At 45.0% G+C, this 18,187-nt stretch overlaps 1 protein-coding gene across 4 annotated transcripts in view; it reads right to left on the bottom strand.

The window, feature by feature from the left end:
• The window catches only part of NSMCE2 (NSE2 (MMS21) homolog, SMC5-SMC6 complex SUMO ligase), a 933,269-nt gene that overhangs the window by 629,277 nt on the left and 285,805 nt on the right, over window positions 1-18,187 (bottom strand). For all 4 annotated transcript variants that reach the window (XM_069621620.1, XM_069621621.1, XM_069621619.1 and 1 more), the window contains exon 3: window positions 17,560-17,666. In XM_069621620.1, the coding sequence (XP_069477721.1) occupies window positions 17,560-17,666 (107 nt within the window). The remainder of the gene's footprint in view (window positions 1-17,559; window positions 17,667-18,187) is intronic.

Genomic DNA, 18,187 nt, shown 5'->3' with positions numbered 1-18,187 from the left:
AGGCTTTGCCGCCTTGTCCTCCTTGGCGACGATGGCGGGGTCTGCCTGACTTGCCTCGTCCCCTGTAGGCCTCCTGTGACGACGAACAGGCCGCTTGACGATAGGTGGAAAATCCGCCGCTGGAACCTTTGGAGGCACCCTGTTTGCCTCCGCCGCTCCGAAAGGGCGGCCGTCGTTGCTGGAGAACACCAAGAGCCCGGGCCGTCTCCGTGTCCGCCTTGATGGCTTGTAGGGAATCGTCCACTGTTTTCCCAAACAGGTTCCTCCCGTCAAACGGCATGTCCAAGACTCTGGTCTGCACGTCCTGACGGAAGTCAGTAGCCTTGAGCTATCCACGCTGCCTAAGGCACACGCCGTTGCCCAACTGACGAAATCCAGTGTCAGCGATGTCCGTTGCTATAGTAATGGCGTGGTCCGACGCCACTTCTCCTTCCCGCAAGATCTCTAGGGCCTCCGGCCTCTTGTCTGGTAGGAAGTCCAGAAGGGGGCCGAGTTTGTACCACAACTCCCTGTCGTAGCGGGCTACGATAGCCAAGGCGTTGGCAGCCTTAATCGTCGTCGCTGCCGATGAGATGTCTCTGCGTCCCATAGTGTCCAATTTCTTTCCCTCGCCATCCGGCGGGGAGGTTGACGTAGAGGCCGCGCCCCCCCCCGCTTTCTTCCTGGCTGCCGCGGAGACGACCGAGTCCGGGGTCGGCCGCGTCCGGGACCCGGTACTTCTTCTCGTACCGATCCCTTCTAGCCGGCGTTGTGGATGGGTTCTTGAGGAGGGAAGAGACCCTCATCCCAGATATCGTCCAGTAGAGGTACAGCGAGGACCGTCTTCCTCTTGGTCTCGCGCCGTTGATAAAGGAAACCTTCCTTCTTCTCTTCCGGGCAGAGCTGGAAAAGCTCGGATGCCCTGGCGATCATAGCTTGAAACGATCCAATCTCGTCGGGCGGGGAAGCCCGGGTGGGAGGTGACGACGGGAGATCCTCGTCGTAAACCTCGTCGTCTGTACCCGTCGCGGCCGTGTCAGTCCCCATATCATCCCCACGTGTCGTGGACGGGGAGGAGGGCTGAGCAGGGCGCGATGGTTGAAAAGGAGGTGGAGGATGAATCCTTCTTCTCTTAAGAGGAGGGCTCCCAGAAGGGCCTGGCTCCGGGTCCCCCGTCGGGAGCGGTTCCTCCATCGGTGGTAACGGCAGTCTCGTCCTTATCTCCGAGCATAAGGACTGTATAGCCAACAAAATGGCCGCCGAGTTGTCTAGCGGCACTGGTTGAGGGGGTTCCGACAGGCGATCAGGAGCCCCGTCGGCACCCTCGACGTTCTCGTCGTCTCCCACGTCGGGGTCCCTCCCGACAGGATGGTCTTCTTCCACACCAGCGCCGTGGCCTAAGACTTCGATCAGCTCCTCCTCAGAGGTTGAGGCCGAATCCACGACAACCTCCTGCCCCCCCTTTTTCTTCTCCGTCGGAGGTTTCACGGGAGTCCTGTCGATGGGCATGAAAGAGGACTCCCTCCACGGTGGCAGGGAGATTCTGGGCCCCGAGGTCGCCACCACTGGTGTAGCCTCCACAGGCTGAGCCAGGGCCGCCGCGACTGTCTCGATAGAGGCCTTGGCCGGATGGATCAAGGCTTTCACCACCTTGGGTGCGCTCACCGCCTTCTCCTTTGGGGGGAGGGTCGCCACCTCGCTCCCCCTCCGATGGGGCCTTCGAGCACGACCGGGGTGTCTCCAGGAGCTTCGCCGGGTGCTCGGCCTTCCTCTTACCCGAGCCAGAGCGTTGGCTCGTGGTTGAGCGCGCCGGGGAGGATGCGCCCTGCCTGGCGCCCGTAGAGCCCGACCGTTCGGCGCTTATGGTGCCAGCGGACTCGCGGTGATTGGCCTTCTGTTGGACCCCCGTCGCCGGGGCGCCCTCAAAGGTCTTAGAAGACCGCTCGGACTTCTTCTTCTTCTTCTCGCCTGACGGGCTCTTTCCTTCCAGCCAGTTGGCGAGACGCTGATGGCGGTCCTTCATGGTCCGCTCCGACATACTGCCGCAAAACGCACAGTCCTTCTCCACGTGCGTCTTATCTTCATGCAGGCAGTAAAGGCAAAGGGAGTGTTCGTCCTCCTTAAAGACATTCTGAAGCTGGCATCCAGGGCAGACCCTGAACAGCTTTCCGGGCGTCGAGCTTCCCTTCTCCTGGGCCATGCTCGAGAAGGGCCTGAGAAACTTCTGGAGTCCTCCAAAAGCGTGGCTCGACGAAATCTTCACCCTTGAGGGGCGTAGAAGAATTCGACACGGGTCACCGTTGATCGGATAAAGAAACGGTGGAGCTTGAGGCTCTTTTGACCGAAAAAGAGAAAATGTTCCTAAGAAAAAGCGGGAAAAAAAGCACTAACGCTCGAGAGCAATAGCACGAGGATCCCAACACTTGAACGTGCGGTAAAAATCTGAAGATGGCCGCCAGAGGCGGGGCTTAGGGAGAGGGCAGTCATTGGCTGTGGTCAGTATGACACAGAGATCAGTGATTGGTTACTACTACGAAAGACAGATCAGAAACGAAACTGATACTGATTTTTCTTTACCGAGGATTCCCAGCCTGACGACGGGGAATATTCATGAGCATGTGAATCCATGCCAGACCCCATGCTGGAGAACTTCACCCTTGTGGGGCGTAGATAAATCCAAAATGGGTCCCCGTTGATCGGAAGTAGAAACGGTGGAGCTTGAGGCTCGATTAAACTGAAAAAATGAGATAAATCTCTTTGAAAAAGTGCAAAACGCAGTAAAAGCTCGAGAGCTACAGCACGAGGACTCCCAACACTTGAACGTGGGGTGAAAATCTGAGGATGGCTGCTAGGGGCGGGGCTTAGGGAGAGGGCAGTCATTGGCTGGGAGCAGTATGACCCAGAGACCAGTGATTGGTTACTACTAAGAAAGACAGATCAGAAACGAAACTGCTACAGATTTTTTCTTTACCGAGGATTCCCAGCCTGACGACGGGGAATATTCATGAGCATGTGAATCCATGCTAGACCCCATGCTGGAGAAAAAAGTGTTGAAGGTTGGAGACCCAGGCAGATGCAGAGGACGCACAGCGGGAAGCGTTGTTGAGGTGGGCTGTCCCAAAGGAGAAAGAGGCTCTCTGTGCCTTGCATCTTGCTTCAGTGAAAGGTTTTCACCGAAGCACATGAGATGCAGCGGGTAATCAATTGACAGCCAGTGCGAGCAGAGGCAGGCGAGCCCGAGCTGTAAAAAAAAAAGAAGAAAGAAAAAAATCTGTGAGGGCCTGACATGTGAAGAAGCAGCGAGTCTGCCGGAGCTGTCAGGACAAACCAGTGAGTTGGCTATTCGAGGTAACCCCGGGGCGCCACAAAGGAGATCACTGGGCACAGGCGTATCTTTAGAATACCAACCCTTTAAATTAAAGCGAGCAGGAGAATATTATAGCACATATTGCCAAAGCCAAGAGGGGGCATAACGAAACAAAGTGAATGTACTCTTTGTGAGAAACCTGGCGGTATTCTCCCAGGTAGACCCTGGGAATCCTCTGTTTAGGTGGATTTGGGAGGTCCATCGCTTTTGGATCCCAACCCTGTGGATGGCCAAGTGAGGGAGGATCAACTGTATATAAACTAATACCTTGATGTAATATTTTCATGGTCTCAGTGCTGTCAGACAGCATACAATGGTTTTTTACTTCACTATCTTTAGAGATGTGAAGTCCTAGGTATTTGATATGAGAAGAATGCCATGTCATACCAAACAGTGGAGCATTGATTAGGGTACAAGCATTAGTGAGAGGCAGAATTTCAGATTCATCAAGATTTAATTTGTAGCTAGAAACCAAAGGGAATTTGTTTATAGTAGTGATAAGCAACCTGATTCATGGAATTATCTGCGCGTAACATGCAGATTTGTGAGCCATTCTGCCCAAAAATCCCTGTTTGAGGTATGGGGTGTTTCGGGCAGAATGGCGCACAAATCTGCGTTTTATGCGCAGATAATTCCATGAATCAGGGGCTAAGTGTTGCATAGAAGAGGCAGGGTCAGAAAGATAAAGTAAAATATCATCATCTACTAATGGAGATGCCTTTAATGTTAGTGTTAGTTCTTATATTCTGTAAAAAGGGTTCTAATGCCAGGTTAAATAATAGAGGTGAAAGGGGGCAGTTGGGTACCTCTCTTAATTTGGACGGAAGGAGAAATGGAGTTGTTAATGAGGATTCGCGTGGAAGGGGAGGAATATAAGATTCGAATAAGATTGATAAAGTAAGGGGAAATACCATGCCATTTTAATTAATCAAACATGAAAGCCCAATAAACACGGTCAAAGGCTTTTTCCGTATCGGGTGCAAGAAGAGCCAAGGGATCATTAGATGTTTGTGAGTGTGATAGAATATTAAAAAATAGTCTAGTATTAAAGGATGTGGGACAATCTTTAATAAAACCTGATTGATCAATATGAGTGAGTTTGGGAAGATATTCTTCTAAGCGTTTTGCTTGGCTAGGAGTTTAGCATATATTTTAGAATCAGAATTGATGAAGGAGATAGGACTATAATTTTTAACTAGATATGGGTCTTTATCAGGTTTGGGGAATAGTACAAGGAGAGCTTCGCCAAAGGACCCAGGGCTTTGGCCAATTTTAACAAAATGAGAGTATAATTGTAAAAGTTTTGGAGGGATTGAATCAAATGCTTTATAGAAGTCAATGGAAAAACAATCAGGTCCTGGGGCTTTATTGGGTTAAGATCTAATATGGCTTGTTTAATGGGTGTGTCAAGAGAGGAGAGATCTATGGGTTGGTGGTGTTTTTCTTATTTTCCTGAAAGAAGGAGTACATTTCCAAATCTTTTATTGAGGTGTCAGAGGAATATAGGTTGGAGTAGAATCCAAAAAAGGCTCCCTATCTTTCTGACTGGTTAGTCTGTGACCCTCAGAAGAGATTTGATGTCAGTGATGAGCGATTTCTCTTTCTTTTTAAACAAGATGCCAGCATTTTTGCGGCTTTGTTGGAACCGCTATGTAATTTAGATTGAGATTGGAGTATAGAATTAGCTGCCTTTTATTGGATTGAATACATTTATTCATGAGGTTTCTTTCTATATGGGGATCTGGGTCGGCATAGTATGATCTCTCAAGATCTTTAATGGAGGCTAATAGTGTTTTATGAATAGATTCAGAATGCTATTTTTTTAAGAGCCGAGAATTGAATAATAAAACAGCATAGGGTGGCTTTAAAGGCATCCCAGTTGTTGTGGAAGGAAGTGTGTCCAGGGCGATTATGGAGAAAGAAATTTTCAATGAAAGAGTTAATTTCTTTAAATAAAGGAGATATCCTTAAGGAGGAAGGAGTTAAATTTCCATTTTGGCGAGAGTTTGGGAATAGTCATCCATTCTAAAGTAGTAGAGACAGGAGCATGATCAGAAAAGGTAATGTAGCTGACTTCAGAGTTAATAATGGTAGAGGTTAATAAAGGGTTAATGCAGATATAATCAAGTCTATAGAAGGAGTGATGGGGGGGTAGAACGTAAAATCTTTTGTGTCTGGTTGGCAAAAACGCCAAGAGTCAGTCAAATTTAGGTTATGAATCATATTGAGGAAATTATTAAGAGATTGGGCATTGACAAAATTGGAGGTATATTTACGATCAAGAGTGAAATCCAGGATTTGATTAACATCTCCACATATATAACAACTGGGAAGTTGTTATAGTTGCATCGAAAATGATTCAGTGGCCCTCTGAATCTTTATCTTCATTGATAAGGGAGAAGCAGAGGTGTTTGTTGATCAGAATGGCAACCCCATATTTTTTGTCTAAGGTGTTTGAGAAGAATGTGTGACTAATCCATGGTGCTTTCATTTTGAAGGTTTTACTGTCTGAGTCAAGGTCGGTCTCTTGAAGACAAGCGATATCAACTTTCATTTTTGTGAGTCGAGTGATGATTTTGGTACGTTTGACAGGATAATTGAACCTCTTAATATTCCAAGTAACAACCTTATTAGACTACAGTAATCACAAATAAGTAACTGAATTGACCAGAGTATGCAGCACACAAGAATAAAATAGAATATGCAGTCAATATATATGTCATTAGAGCACTTAATAAATAGATGGAATTTTACGTTTTATGCATTTGAGAGCCCCTTGGGTGTGTGGGGAATAATAGAAGGGAGGGATCATAACAAAGGGGAGGAGAACTGACAGGAGGATGCAAGGAATATATTTGAGTTGATGAAATCTTGTATGGAAAGATAAGTAGTAGGAATGAAAAGAAACGAGTCCGAGCAAAAATAGAGAGAAGTATCATCATGGCGGATACAAGTGCATGGAGACGAGCAAAGCGAGAGTGAGAAAGGGCTAGTGGACAGGAGATACAGACAAAGTCCAAGGTTATAGTAAAAGGGATAAGGTTAAGCAATAGTTAGAGAAGATATATAGTAACAACAAACTATTGGCAAAGGTAAATGTGGATATGATGAAACAAGAGTCTTAGTAATATCAAGTTTGCAAGGTAGAGAGAGCAAGATCTGAGGGTTTTATAGGAGATCTTGATTTGTCTCTGGAGCATAAATAGTTAGAGGAGGTATCTTGAGGGATAGATGGAACAGATCTGCTGCGCTTGGGACTTAACTTGGTATGAAGATTTTTAGATCTTCTATATAGAGGTAATTGAGAGAGAGTCTGACAAGGTGGAGCAGGATTGAGGAGAGGTAGTATCCATCAGAGTAGATTGTAGTGACTGTAGTAGGTTGTAGAGATCGCTGGATTCTGTGAATTCTTTGGTTGGTCCATCCGGTAAGGTGATTATCATTTTTGCTGGATCAACCAGTCCAAATATCCATGGATTTCATGAGAGGTCTCAAATCCAGAAATCTCTTCCTTTTGGCTTTGGTCATTTTTGAGAAGTCTGGAGAGATGAAGATCCTATGTCCTTGGTATACAATTGGGGCATTATTTCTGGTAGTTAATAAAGTTTGGGGGGCTTGTTGATCCCTCAGAAAACAGGCAATGAATGGTCTGGGAGTAGATTTATTGGTCAAGAACCAAGGCCTTATTCTAGGAGCCCAATGTAGTTCCAAAGGGGGCAAAAAGGTAATTCCTAAGGCAGAGGAGATCCATTTGGTAAGAAAATCTATATGGTCATCTGCTTCTGCTTTTCTCAGGCATTCCACAAAAGCATAGGTTATCTCTGTGGTTTCTGTCTTCCAATTCTGAGGCATCAAGTTTGAGTTGAAGAATTTGCTGCATGTTTTCAAGAATTCAACTCTATCTTCCATGACAGAAATTCTTTCCCCAGCATCATCTATTCTGCCTGAAAACATTTTTATTTCATGCTTAACATCTTTAATTTCATCCTGAATGGGAGGAAGGAGAATATAATGTAGAGATAGAAGAACGTATATTGCCAAGTTCTTCCAGAATCTTCCCCAAGCATGAATATTAAATGATTTATCCAATGTTGGGCTGTCTTTAGTGATGTAAGCCATATTTCTGAAGGAGCACAGATAAAATATAAAGATAAATTAATATAATATGTGGCACGTAGTATATTTTTTGGGTCCCAGTATTGAGTAGGCCACAGAGATTGCGTTGAAAATGGGGTGTAACGTGTAGTTATGTTGCTGCAAGGCAGGAAGCCGGGAAGTCGTAAGAGGGATAAAGTGTTCATCTCGGCAAGCATTGGAGTGGGTGCGCAACGGAGGACAAAGGCACAAGCTCAAAAACTGGTGATCAGAGTGCTCCCCTGTGAGCATATCTTCGAGGTAATACGGGTCACTGTAAAGTGCACTTCAGGAGCTGCTCGGGAGAATACCTCAGTGAGGGGGGATGCGGATTCTGCGACCGTTTCAACTCAGGAAAATTGTGATATGAGGACCTGCTGCTGTATAATGTAATTAAGTGTTTTTGAAATTATAATTTTAAAATAAAATGCCCATATTTGAGAAATGATCTTGCTGTTACGAGGAGCCCCTCACTCAAGCCGCCATTTTAGGTGCTGCTTAACCACACTGGACATGGCAACATGGAAATGCAAGTAGATGCCTTGTGTTTGCGGAGTGCAGTATCCAATGGGTTAAATGTCATGTCCTATGCATACTGCATAGACCCCAGATATTTGAATGTACATTTTTCTTGTCATTCTTGTGTTTTATTGATTTTAGATTGCGCATTTTAGTTCCTGTGTTATTATGTAAATTGGAGGTGGCCAGCACTGTCATTTTGCACACAGGCTAATTTTGGGTTCTCTTTCCATTAAAAAAACAAAGCGAGTTGAATCAGAGTTCTTTAACTCGGCACGCTTCGTTCCGCACCTGAACTACACTCCCCAGTAGGAGTTGTGGTTCTTGGAAGTGGGTTTTACTGGAAACCCAGTGCGAACGCAGATGGGAATAGCTAGTCTGTGCGCAGACGGGCGGAATCGGCGTCTGGTAAGACTTTGTGCTTTTCTTTTAAGATCTTTGCTAAATGGGTCTCACAGAAATACTCCAAGCCATACCTAAGGCTAGAGAAGAATCATCTGCATGCAGTCTGGCGTCCAAGGAAACCCTAGCTAAACTCCAAGACACTGCCCATACACCTAATAACCAATACAATCTGGATGTTGAAATGGGAAAAGGAGCAGTCCATGACTTACACACCCCCAAAGTAGAGAGAGTGGTGACAGCAGATGACCCACAGACCGCTGACTTCGATTATGCTACAGCTGAACCACATTCCATTACTAAAACCCCTCTGAGAACAGACAATACATCTAGGAAAGGATCACCCTCGACAAAATTAACGTTAGCTTTGCTCAACACCAGATCTGTATTGAAACACATGACTGAAGTTCACGATTACATCCTAGAACACAGTCTGGACATAATGTGCATCACGGAAACCTGGCTCACTGATGCACATGGCCTTACCATTGAACAGGTGACACCCCCGGCTAGGTTTTCTTTGGAAAGCACCGGGAGGGGAGCCTAGGAGGCGGTGTGCCTGTAATATGCAAAAAGAACTTGGACTTTACGAAGTAAAAATACATTGCGTAGACTGTGACTTACTACATATCAAATTGCTCCCCGATTCAAATCATAGCATAAATCTGGTTATAATTTACCGTCCACCAGGTGTATCCTCTAAGTTTAACAAGGAGATTGTAGATGTTGTAGCCCCACTATTGACAGCTAACTCTGCCTTAGTGATATTGGGAGATTTTAATTTCTGGAAGGGTCATGATTAAGATAGCAAAGCTCTTGACCTTGAGAAGGATCTTAATGGCCACCAGATGAAAATACATAATTGTGAACCCATGCATATAAAAGGACATATCCTTGATTGGGTGGGAAGTGGACACATTCTTCTTGATAATATAACTACCACACCATGCATCTGGTCAGATCATTTTTCAATTGACTTCCAGTTGACACTCCTGTCTCTACTACCAAGGAAGCATGAACTTGGGCGTAAAGTTCTGAACAGGAATTTGAAGACTGTTACAGCACCCACTCTCTCAAAATGCTTAGAGACTATAATGACTAAAACCAACAACTCTGACCACCCAGAAGTCCTTATCAATACTTATAATGAGATTTTAAGTATGTTGGATCATGTGGCACCTCTGAAAATCAGAACTGTCAAAGATAACCCCAACCATCATAAATGGTTTACACCTGTGCTGGCAGAACTAAAAACCATAAAAAGGCTGGTGTAACATAGCTGGCTGAGATATAAGACTCTCCCAAAGTTGGCAGCCTGGAAGCATAAGGCAAAGGAGTATAACACTAAAATTGTGGAAGCCAAGCAGCATTTATACAATGAACAAATCCTCCAGGCTAGGAATCAAACTAAGGAACTTTTCAGACTCCTTAGGTCCTGGGAGAAACCTGGAAGTACCAATCCTATCATCAAACCTACAAATGAAGATTGTAATAGAGTACAGAAAGCCTTTCCCCATAAATTAAAAACTGCTCAAAGGAAAATTCAGGAAGAATTAACTAAGACAACTTTACATGTCACCACTGTCACTGGTGAGGGAAATGATGAAGGAAATGTTAATCCTGAAGCGGGCACCCAATTTTTGGATAATGGGGAGCAAGCCCCACAGAAGTCCCAGACCGGCTTTAGATTTAGGGAGCACACCATGTCAGAAATGTACAATATTCTGAGGACTATGCATCCTCGGAGCTGCCCGGGTGAACTCCTTCCATCAAAGATCATACTGGAGCAGAAGGATATTTTCGCCCTGTTCCTCTGCAGATTTGTCAATTCATCTTTTCGAACTGGCAGCATTCCGTACTTGAAAAAAAAATGTTGCAGTTCCACCACTATTTAAAAAAGCCAGACCAGACCCTAATAATGCGGCTAATTTGAGTCCAACACGCTCTTCTTCCTAAAACCCATTGATAAAATAGCAATGCTGCAACTTCAAATTTATGTCTCAAAAATGGGTATCCTACACAAAAAACAATCAGGTTTTCGTAGTTTTCACTGCACCGAGTGCGCCCTGCTGGACTTGCAGACACATATGCTCTCCGGGCTAGAGTCCAGCAAGTTGGAGCTGCTGATGTTGTTGGACCTGTCAGTGGCCTTCGACTTGCTGGACCATAAGATTCTGCTGGATCGGATGGCCATTGTTGGGGGTCTCTCGGTGGGGGCTATAACCTGACTCAAATCTTTTCTCGAATGACACAGTTCCCGAGTTCACTGGGGGGGATAGTGCATCAGATGCCGAAATCACCACCTGTGGAGTCCCCCAGGGGGCATGCCTCTCCCCTCTGCTTTTTAATATTTGCATCATCCCACTATGCCTGGACCTTGAAAACGTGGGTCTTTATTTCTGCAATTTTGCAGGCGACTTCCAATTAGCAGTAAAGATCTTTGGAGACCATGAAAAAGACCAACAGGCGTTGTCTACCAGATCGTTAAGAGCAGGGTTTATTTATTTATTTTATTTATTGCATTTGGTGAACGCCCAAACCCTGAGGTATCACAGCATTAGTTACAGACATCTTGACATTGTTTTGACCACTTATAATGAGCATACATATATGAATCAATGGAATATGAGATTACAGGTTAGCAATAACATTAGGAATACATGGATTAATACATTACATGCAGCATGTTTACTATTTACATATTCTAGTAGTAGTCTACGTAGAATAGGCATCTTTCTAGTCATGAGGTGACAGGATGTTGTGTGTATATCGGGTGGCTAAAATTGGTTGAACAGCCAAGTTTTTAGTCGTTTTTTTAAACCATTGTAAGGAGTATTTGTTTTTGATGTTTAATGGTAAGGCATTCCAGTGTTTAGGGGCCAAGACTGAAGCTGCTGCCCCCTGCTCTAGAACTTTTATAGCGTGGGACCTCAAGGAGCGAGTTTTTATTGGATTGAAGTGTTCTATTAGGTTCTTTTTTGCTTATTGAGGTGTTAATATAGATGGGTGCTTTCTTAGTGAGGCATTTGTGGGTAACACACAAAGGTTTAAAGATGTTTCTGGCCTTGATGGGTAGCCAGTGGGTCTCCCTCCTGATGTTGGAGATATGGCCAGACTTCTTAATTCCTAAGGCTCCTCGTAGCACTTTATTTTGCATTAGTTGTAGCATATCTAAGTTGGTAGTGGAGGTCCCAAGAAGGAGTACGTTGCAGTAATCCCGCTTTTATAATATCAGAACCCTGGCTAGAGTAGTGCAGTTTGTAGGCGAGAGGTACTGACGACTTAGGGTGATTAGTTTAGACGTGTAGGCAGTGAATGACGATAAAGCGTTTACATGTTTCGTCATGGTTCGATTCGCATCTAGGTAAACTCCTGGGGTTTTTACCTGTTTTGATACTGAAATCAGTGTACCGTCAATGTTGATTGATGAAACATCTGAGTGGAGGGAGCTAATTTTAGTTTTGGAGCCCACAATGAGGAATCTCAGTTTTGTCATTGTTGAGGCAGAGGCTGTTCAGAGCTACCCAATTTTGAATTATAGGGTAGATATTGTTGATAGTCAACGTGTCCTAGTTCCCTGTGATCGGTATGAGGATCTGGGTGTCATCTGCGAAGGTGGTGTAGATGACACCCATGGACTCCAATGCTGAGAAGAGAAGTTTAGTATATGCATTGTAGAGCGTGCGTGAGAGACATGACCATTGGGGTACCCCAATCGGGACTGGTATGGGATCACCAGCCTCTTTGCTTATGGTAACTCTGGACGTGCGTTCAGCAGGGAAAGATTTCACCCAAAGGGTGGCATCTTTAGAGAAGCTGAAGTAATTTGCTAGAGTAGCACATAGTTTATCATGACCCACAAGATGGAATGCTGCAACAGCAGTAGTATGCAGGGTTTACCTGCGTCCCTAATGGTATCCGTATGGATTTTCAGATCAAGGAGTGCCTTTTCTGTACTATGGTTAGGTCTGAATCCAGATTTTCTAGCTCCTAGGAGCTGATTTTGTTCAAGGTGGGCTTGAATTTGGGTATATGCTGTTTTATCTATGATCTTGAGAAGGAACGGGACGGTGGTTATTGGTCGGTAGTTCGTAGGCACTGTCGAGTCAAGAGATGGTTATTTCAGAAGTGGGGTCTCCCACGCCTCTTTTATGCTGGCTGGAACTGTGTTTGTATTGAACGAGGCATTCACAAAGTTAGTAATAATGGGGGTGAGAGTGGGGGCAAATAGTTTAACTAAGTGGGCTGGGAAATTATCCCCTTTACAACTGGAGGCTTTTAGTTTGGAGATGGTGTCTGTCACTAGTTCATGGGTCACCGGGGTGAAATGGAAAAGCAAGTTAGCAATGTCGTTGGTTTTGTTGAGAGTAGTATTAGGGGTGTTTTTTTCAGCTAAGCTTTTTCTTTTTGTATACATTTTCTTTTGCAGTAATTCGATTTTGGAGGCTAGCGCATTTTGGATAATAATGCACCATTCTTTGCTGGAATTAACCGGAGTGGTGTCTGGTGTTGGGTTTTCCAATTCTCTAAGAATGGAAAATAGCTCTTTAGAGTTAGAGGTGACGTTGCTAATGCGAGTGTTGTATGCATTCGCTTTATGGGATATGATTGCTGCTTTGTATATTTTGTGGGCGGCTTTGAAGGCATTGGCATAATCTGTTGAGAGATTTTTTATGGATATGTTCAAGAGATCGTTTAGTTCGCCTTAGCGAAACTAACTCGTCATTGAACCAGAAACTCTTTCGTTTATCAGCACGTCGTGTTTTAGTTATTATGGGTGCTACAGAGTCAATAATGGTGGTGAGGCATTTGTGGTATGTGTCAGCGAGGGCACAAGGGTTATGATATGATATCCTAAGTTCTTTATAACACGCTTAATACCCAGAGGTTTCTAAGCACGGACCCGGGGATCGAACCTGTGGCGCTCCGTGCCGTCTTGCTTCCAAGGCGAGCACATTGCCCTTTAGCTGCCCTCCCGAGACATATCACTTGTAACCATATTGGATGTCAGAACTTCTCTAACGATCTAGGTTCTCGGCTGTTAGCTTGCGAATTTTTCTTGTTTCATAAGTGTCCATTGCCTTAGTCTTTAGGGGGCAGATCTCATTGCTAGTAAGGATGAAGTTGACGCTATGGTGATCAGTCCAGTCAAGTGGTGCAATTGAGTCGATAGATACTTTGGAGTTAAGCATGAGTATCCAATCCAGCGTTCGGCCCTTAATGTGGGTGGGTGCTTTCACCAGTTGTATGAAGTTCATGTCTTTGAGTGCAGCATGGAGGGCGTTTGCTTTATGGTCCTGCTTGTCACTAAAGCCTAAATTAATGCCACCAAGGATGATACATTTGGTGTTAGGTTTGAGCAAAGGGATATCTAGGTCCGGATGGGTATTGCTGTTGGGTGATCTATAAAGGACCAACATATTGATGGTGTTTTTCTGGTTAGGTGCAAATTTGGCTAGGAGTTCATACCCTTCTATTGCTTCAAGGGGGCAGGGTCTAATTTGCACGTTCGTTTTTGCTATTATAGCCACGCCACCTCCTTGTGCATTGGATCTGTCAGTTCTGATGATGTAATCTGGAAGGATGGCAAGTGCTAGTAAGGATCCAGATGCTTGGTGCAGCCAAGTTTCTTCAACTACTAGGAGGTCCAAATTTTGTTAGATGATGAGGTCATGGATCTCAATGGCATGGGCTCCTAGTGAGCGAACATTGATAAGGGCCCCTTTAAGGTTGAGTGGTGGCTCTGCTGGGGGTACCTGCGAGTGTGAGGTGCTCACGGATTGTTAAGCGGTGACTGCCAGAGGAGTCCTGTATTGTTTGTTCTTGGTGAGGGGGTTGGGCTTGAGATGTTTTAGCCTGGCTGCAGCAGAAATATAATTCTGCAAGAACACTTCGGTACGTTTTCTTAAGCGATATAGTCTAGTATTACCCTGGATAGGGGAGGAGGCTGAGTCATCCATATTATTTGGCGCATGTTTTGAGATAGTACGGATGTAGTAGTAGTAGTGGGCTCTAGAGTCTTAGAGGTTCTAGTATCGGCTAGGATATTACTGTAATCCTGACTGGGCGAGAACGGTGGGGTGGAGGGTAGAAATGGGTTGGGACAGGGGATAGGATGGTGCCGGTGGCAGTCAATTCTGGCGAGGCCATTACCAAGGGTGAAGAAGGAGCTACCTGAACAAGGGAGTCCATCATTTACAATACAGAATGGAAACAGTAGAGATATATTCTCAATGGGATTGTGGATGTGACAGAGCTGCATCACACACTTCAAAGGAGGCTGCCTATATGAATGGTACATTACACTTTGATGAAGGTAATGGATGGAGTTAATCTAGCTTCAATCATGCCGTCTTGGCCAATGGCATTATGGGATCACAGTGCATGGCATAATGACAAAGGGAACAGTATAAATAGAAGATGCAGACAGATTGGCATAATATGAATAAATATGTAGCGTGAAAGTTCGCATAGCACGCTCACATAAGGGACGGGATGATTTAACACCCTGCCAGGTTAATTAGGCACAAAACAGTCCATATTAGCGTGTAGGATGGCATGAGTACTGCTTAAAAAAATGTCATTAAGAAGCTGAAGGTACTCAGTATTAGTATAGTCCGGGTGCAAGACCCATAACAGTACGGCATGCAGGTTATGGCATATGCTAGGCGAGGGCACACTTAGTAATAGAGTACAGTAGCACTACAGTCTACAGAATCACGAGAACACTTCTAAGAACAGGGTACTAAAATGCATTACTAGATGGGCTGAGTATGAATACAATTGAAACTGTGTGCGATGACAATGCTGAGAACAGGTTACGCATGGGCTGAGCGTAGGCATGCCTGGTTACGCAGAGCAATACCACAGCTAGTTGCAGATAACATGTGAATATAGATGCAGATTACAGCATGGGTGCCGTTAAATGCCACATACAAAAGTAAGCACAGAGTACAAGTTACACCATGGGCGGAGAATGTAGTGCGGCGATCTACAAAAATGGAGGGGCTAAGTTACAGCATATGTGAACGTCTGGTGCGTTTCGGTGTGTACAGAGTCCAAAGCAAATGCAGACTGTGATAATGGAGTGTAATGTCTTAGGCCAGATGCATGTGAAATGGCAGGGTATGCGGTAGTGGCAATTTCAGACGTCCAATGGCATTAATGCCTTAGCCGGGTGGTTTCTGAAGTTAAAGTTGGTACTGGTATGAACAGGGTGCATAGACAAGTGCGAGTCAGGTGGTGGAAAGCTGTGGTTAGGGAGGACTATACTGGAAGGTGTGCTGGTATAGGCTTTATGGCGTCTATGTGTGCCGAGTAGATTGGAGCTTGACTTGGAGAGCTATAGAGGATTTATACTCGCAGTACATTGGTTGGTCTCGGGCGGGAGTACTGGAGCGGCCTCCATTTTAGGAGGATAGAGTGGATAGGCCCACGCCCCTAAGACCTGGACAGGCTAAGGCAGGAAGCACCCTCGTACAGTTGGCCGTAGACTGATGGCCGGCTGTCGCCTACCAGTGATGGTATTCCTGTATTTGAATCCAACTCAGCCTATTCACGGCTGTCCTCTTTGCTTAGCAACAGAATAACAAAGTGGCTTGTTGCCATTTTTAAGCGGGTAATGCAGGCGAAGATGACGCTTGTGTAGCTGTGCACTAGATGGCGAAATCAGAGGATATTAACACCCATGCAGGGTGGTCTACGTTGATTCTTACCCCATACAAAAGGGAAAAACAGGAGTGAGCGGGTCGATGTCGCGTGTCTCCTGAATCCGGCGCTGGTCAGCAGGGAGGGCTCCTGCCCGTCCTTGCAGCACTGACTGCTGGAAGAGTGTGTCTACTAATTGGCTATGCCTTACCGCGGCAACGACCAAGCTAATGCTATATGGCCTTAGACAAGCCAGAGAGAAGGTGAGCTTAGCATACACGAATTTCCTGATTGATTGCAGTCAGATCGCAGTAGTATCTAAAGTAAAGACTCTGGGCACCTATCTGCAAGCCAGCCTGGATAGTGGTGCCAACAAAGATGCTATTGTGAAAGGCACCAACTACCATCTTAAGGTGCTACGACAAGTGGCCCCACTGGTCTCTGAAGAGAACTGTAAAAAACTGGTTATAGTCGCGATACTCTCGAGTTTGGATTATTGTAATGGTCTCCTGGGGGGAGCCAGGAAGCCAGATATTCAAAAATTACAGAAGATTCAGAATGCTGCTGTGCGTATTGTAGATCAGATGAGCCGTACCAAGCCCACTTCTGCAGCCAGAAAGACACTCCACTGGCTACCGGTTTCAGCCAGAGTTCAGTTTAAGCTGCTGACTACCTGCTACAAATGTGTTTTTGGTGATGCCCCCGGCTACCTTAAACACAGGCTAAGAATCCATCAACATAAAAGAAATTTGCGATCAGCTAAAGCTCGTCTATTAGAAGTGGATTGCGTCAAGAGAGCCTGAGGAAATGGTTGTGCCTTTCAGGTACAAGCTGCGCTGGTTTTGGATTGCCCTTCTCGAACAACTGCAAAATACTGAAAATCACTTGGATTTCAGAAAACAGCTAAAGACTATTCTGTTTGCATAATAAGATGGGCATTGTATGTTCTTTGTGGCGCCTGGATGCCTTTGGGCTTTGGCACCTTACAAACGATCTAACATAAAATAACTGCGAGTGGCAGTACTGCACCATGGACCACAGACACTTATTAGACCAGGGGGTACAATGGGAAGTGGTGGTTCACTTGGGGCATGGTCTCAGGCCGTGCTCCAGAATCATTACTCATGGGGCATAAATATATCTCTCATATGGTGCTTTCACAGAAATGACATTAGATTACTCAAACTTACCACTCAAAAAATATTTTCCATGAAACCACAGACTCATTCAGGCCATTCCATGTGGGTATCGAGGTGAGCCAAGGCTACAGACAAGGTCGTTTTGTACAGTACTAAAAAGTCATGCTCCATCATTGTTATTGTCAGAGTTACTGCACCCAGGAGGTGACCCGTGGGCTAATGTCATGAGGTTATTTGTGATGTCACCTGTGAGCCCATGAGCAGTGCATTGTGGTTACACGAACAATGATCCAACATGCTTCAAAGTTAAATACGCCTATAAATGCTTTCAAAACTACAACTACCTATGTTCTTAATATTAAAAAGGTTTACCTGATGTGTTGTATCTTCTACTGCTTGTATAAACTGGTTAAGCTCTCTGTCCATCGCAGCGTACTCCAGCATCACATTTTCCATATTTTTGACTTCCCCCTCATCACCTGGAAAACATTCAAATATAACATTTTGTTTTGTACACCAGAGTAGAACATTTGCGCGTTACTGATTAATAGTTAACCAATGCGAGCATCCAAGTCATATTTTATAGCAACTTATTGCTGAAGCAATAATTGAAACTAATGCAAAAAGGGACACCCGAACAGACAGGGAATATAAAAAAAGGGCAATTTCTGCATGGCCATTTCTCCAAATTGACTGAAACATGGCTCCCTTTGACAGAATTGTATTTAGAAAATACCAACGTGGTCTTTAGGCCTCCTCTATTCAAACATTCTTTGCAATCTTAAAGCAGAGGTCACTGGAATGGAGATGGAAGGAGGAACTAATAATGTCGTTCATGCATAGTGAGCAGCACCGCTGTGCTATGCTCCAGATTGGGCGTACTTTACTACCTAATTTCTAAAGTTGGGAGTAAAACGATTTTTGAGGGGACTAAAAAGCAAATTGCATTCCCAATCTGAGCATTTTAGAAGCGAGTAAAAATGTGTTACTGGAAACAGGA

This window comes from Ambystoma mexicanum, chromosome 5q (genome assembly GCF_040938575.1).
Source record: "Ambystoma mexicanum isolate Mex_15411 chromosome 5q, UKY_AmexF1_1, whole genome shotgun sequence".
Lineage (NCBI taxonomy): Eukaryota > Metazoa > Chordata > Amphibia > Caudata > Ambystomatidae > Ambystoma > Ambystoma mexicanum.
The sequence above is the reverse complement of the archived record's forward strand: the minus strand, read 5'-3'. Positions and strand labels throughout refer to the sequence as shown.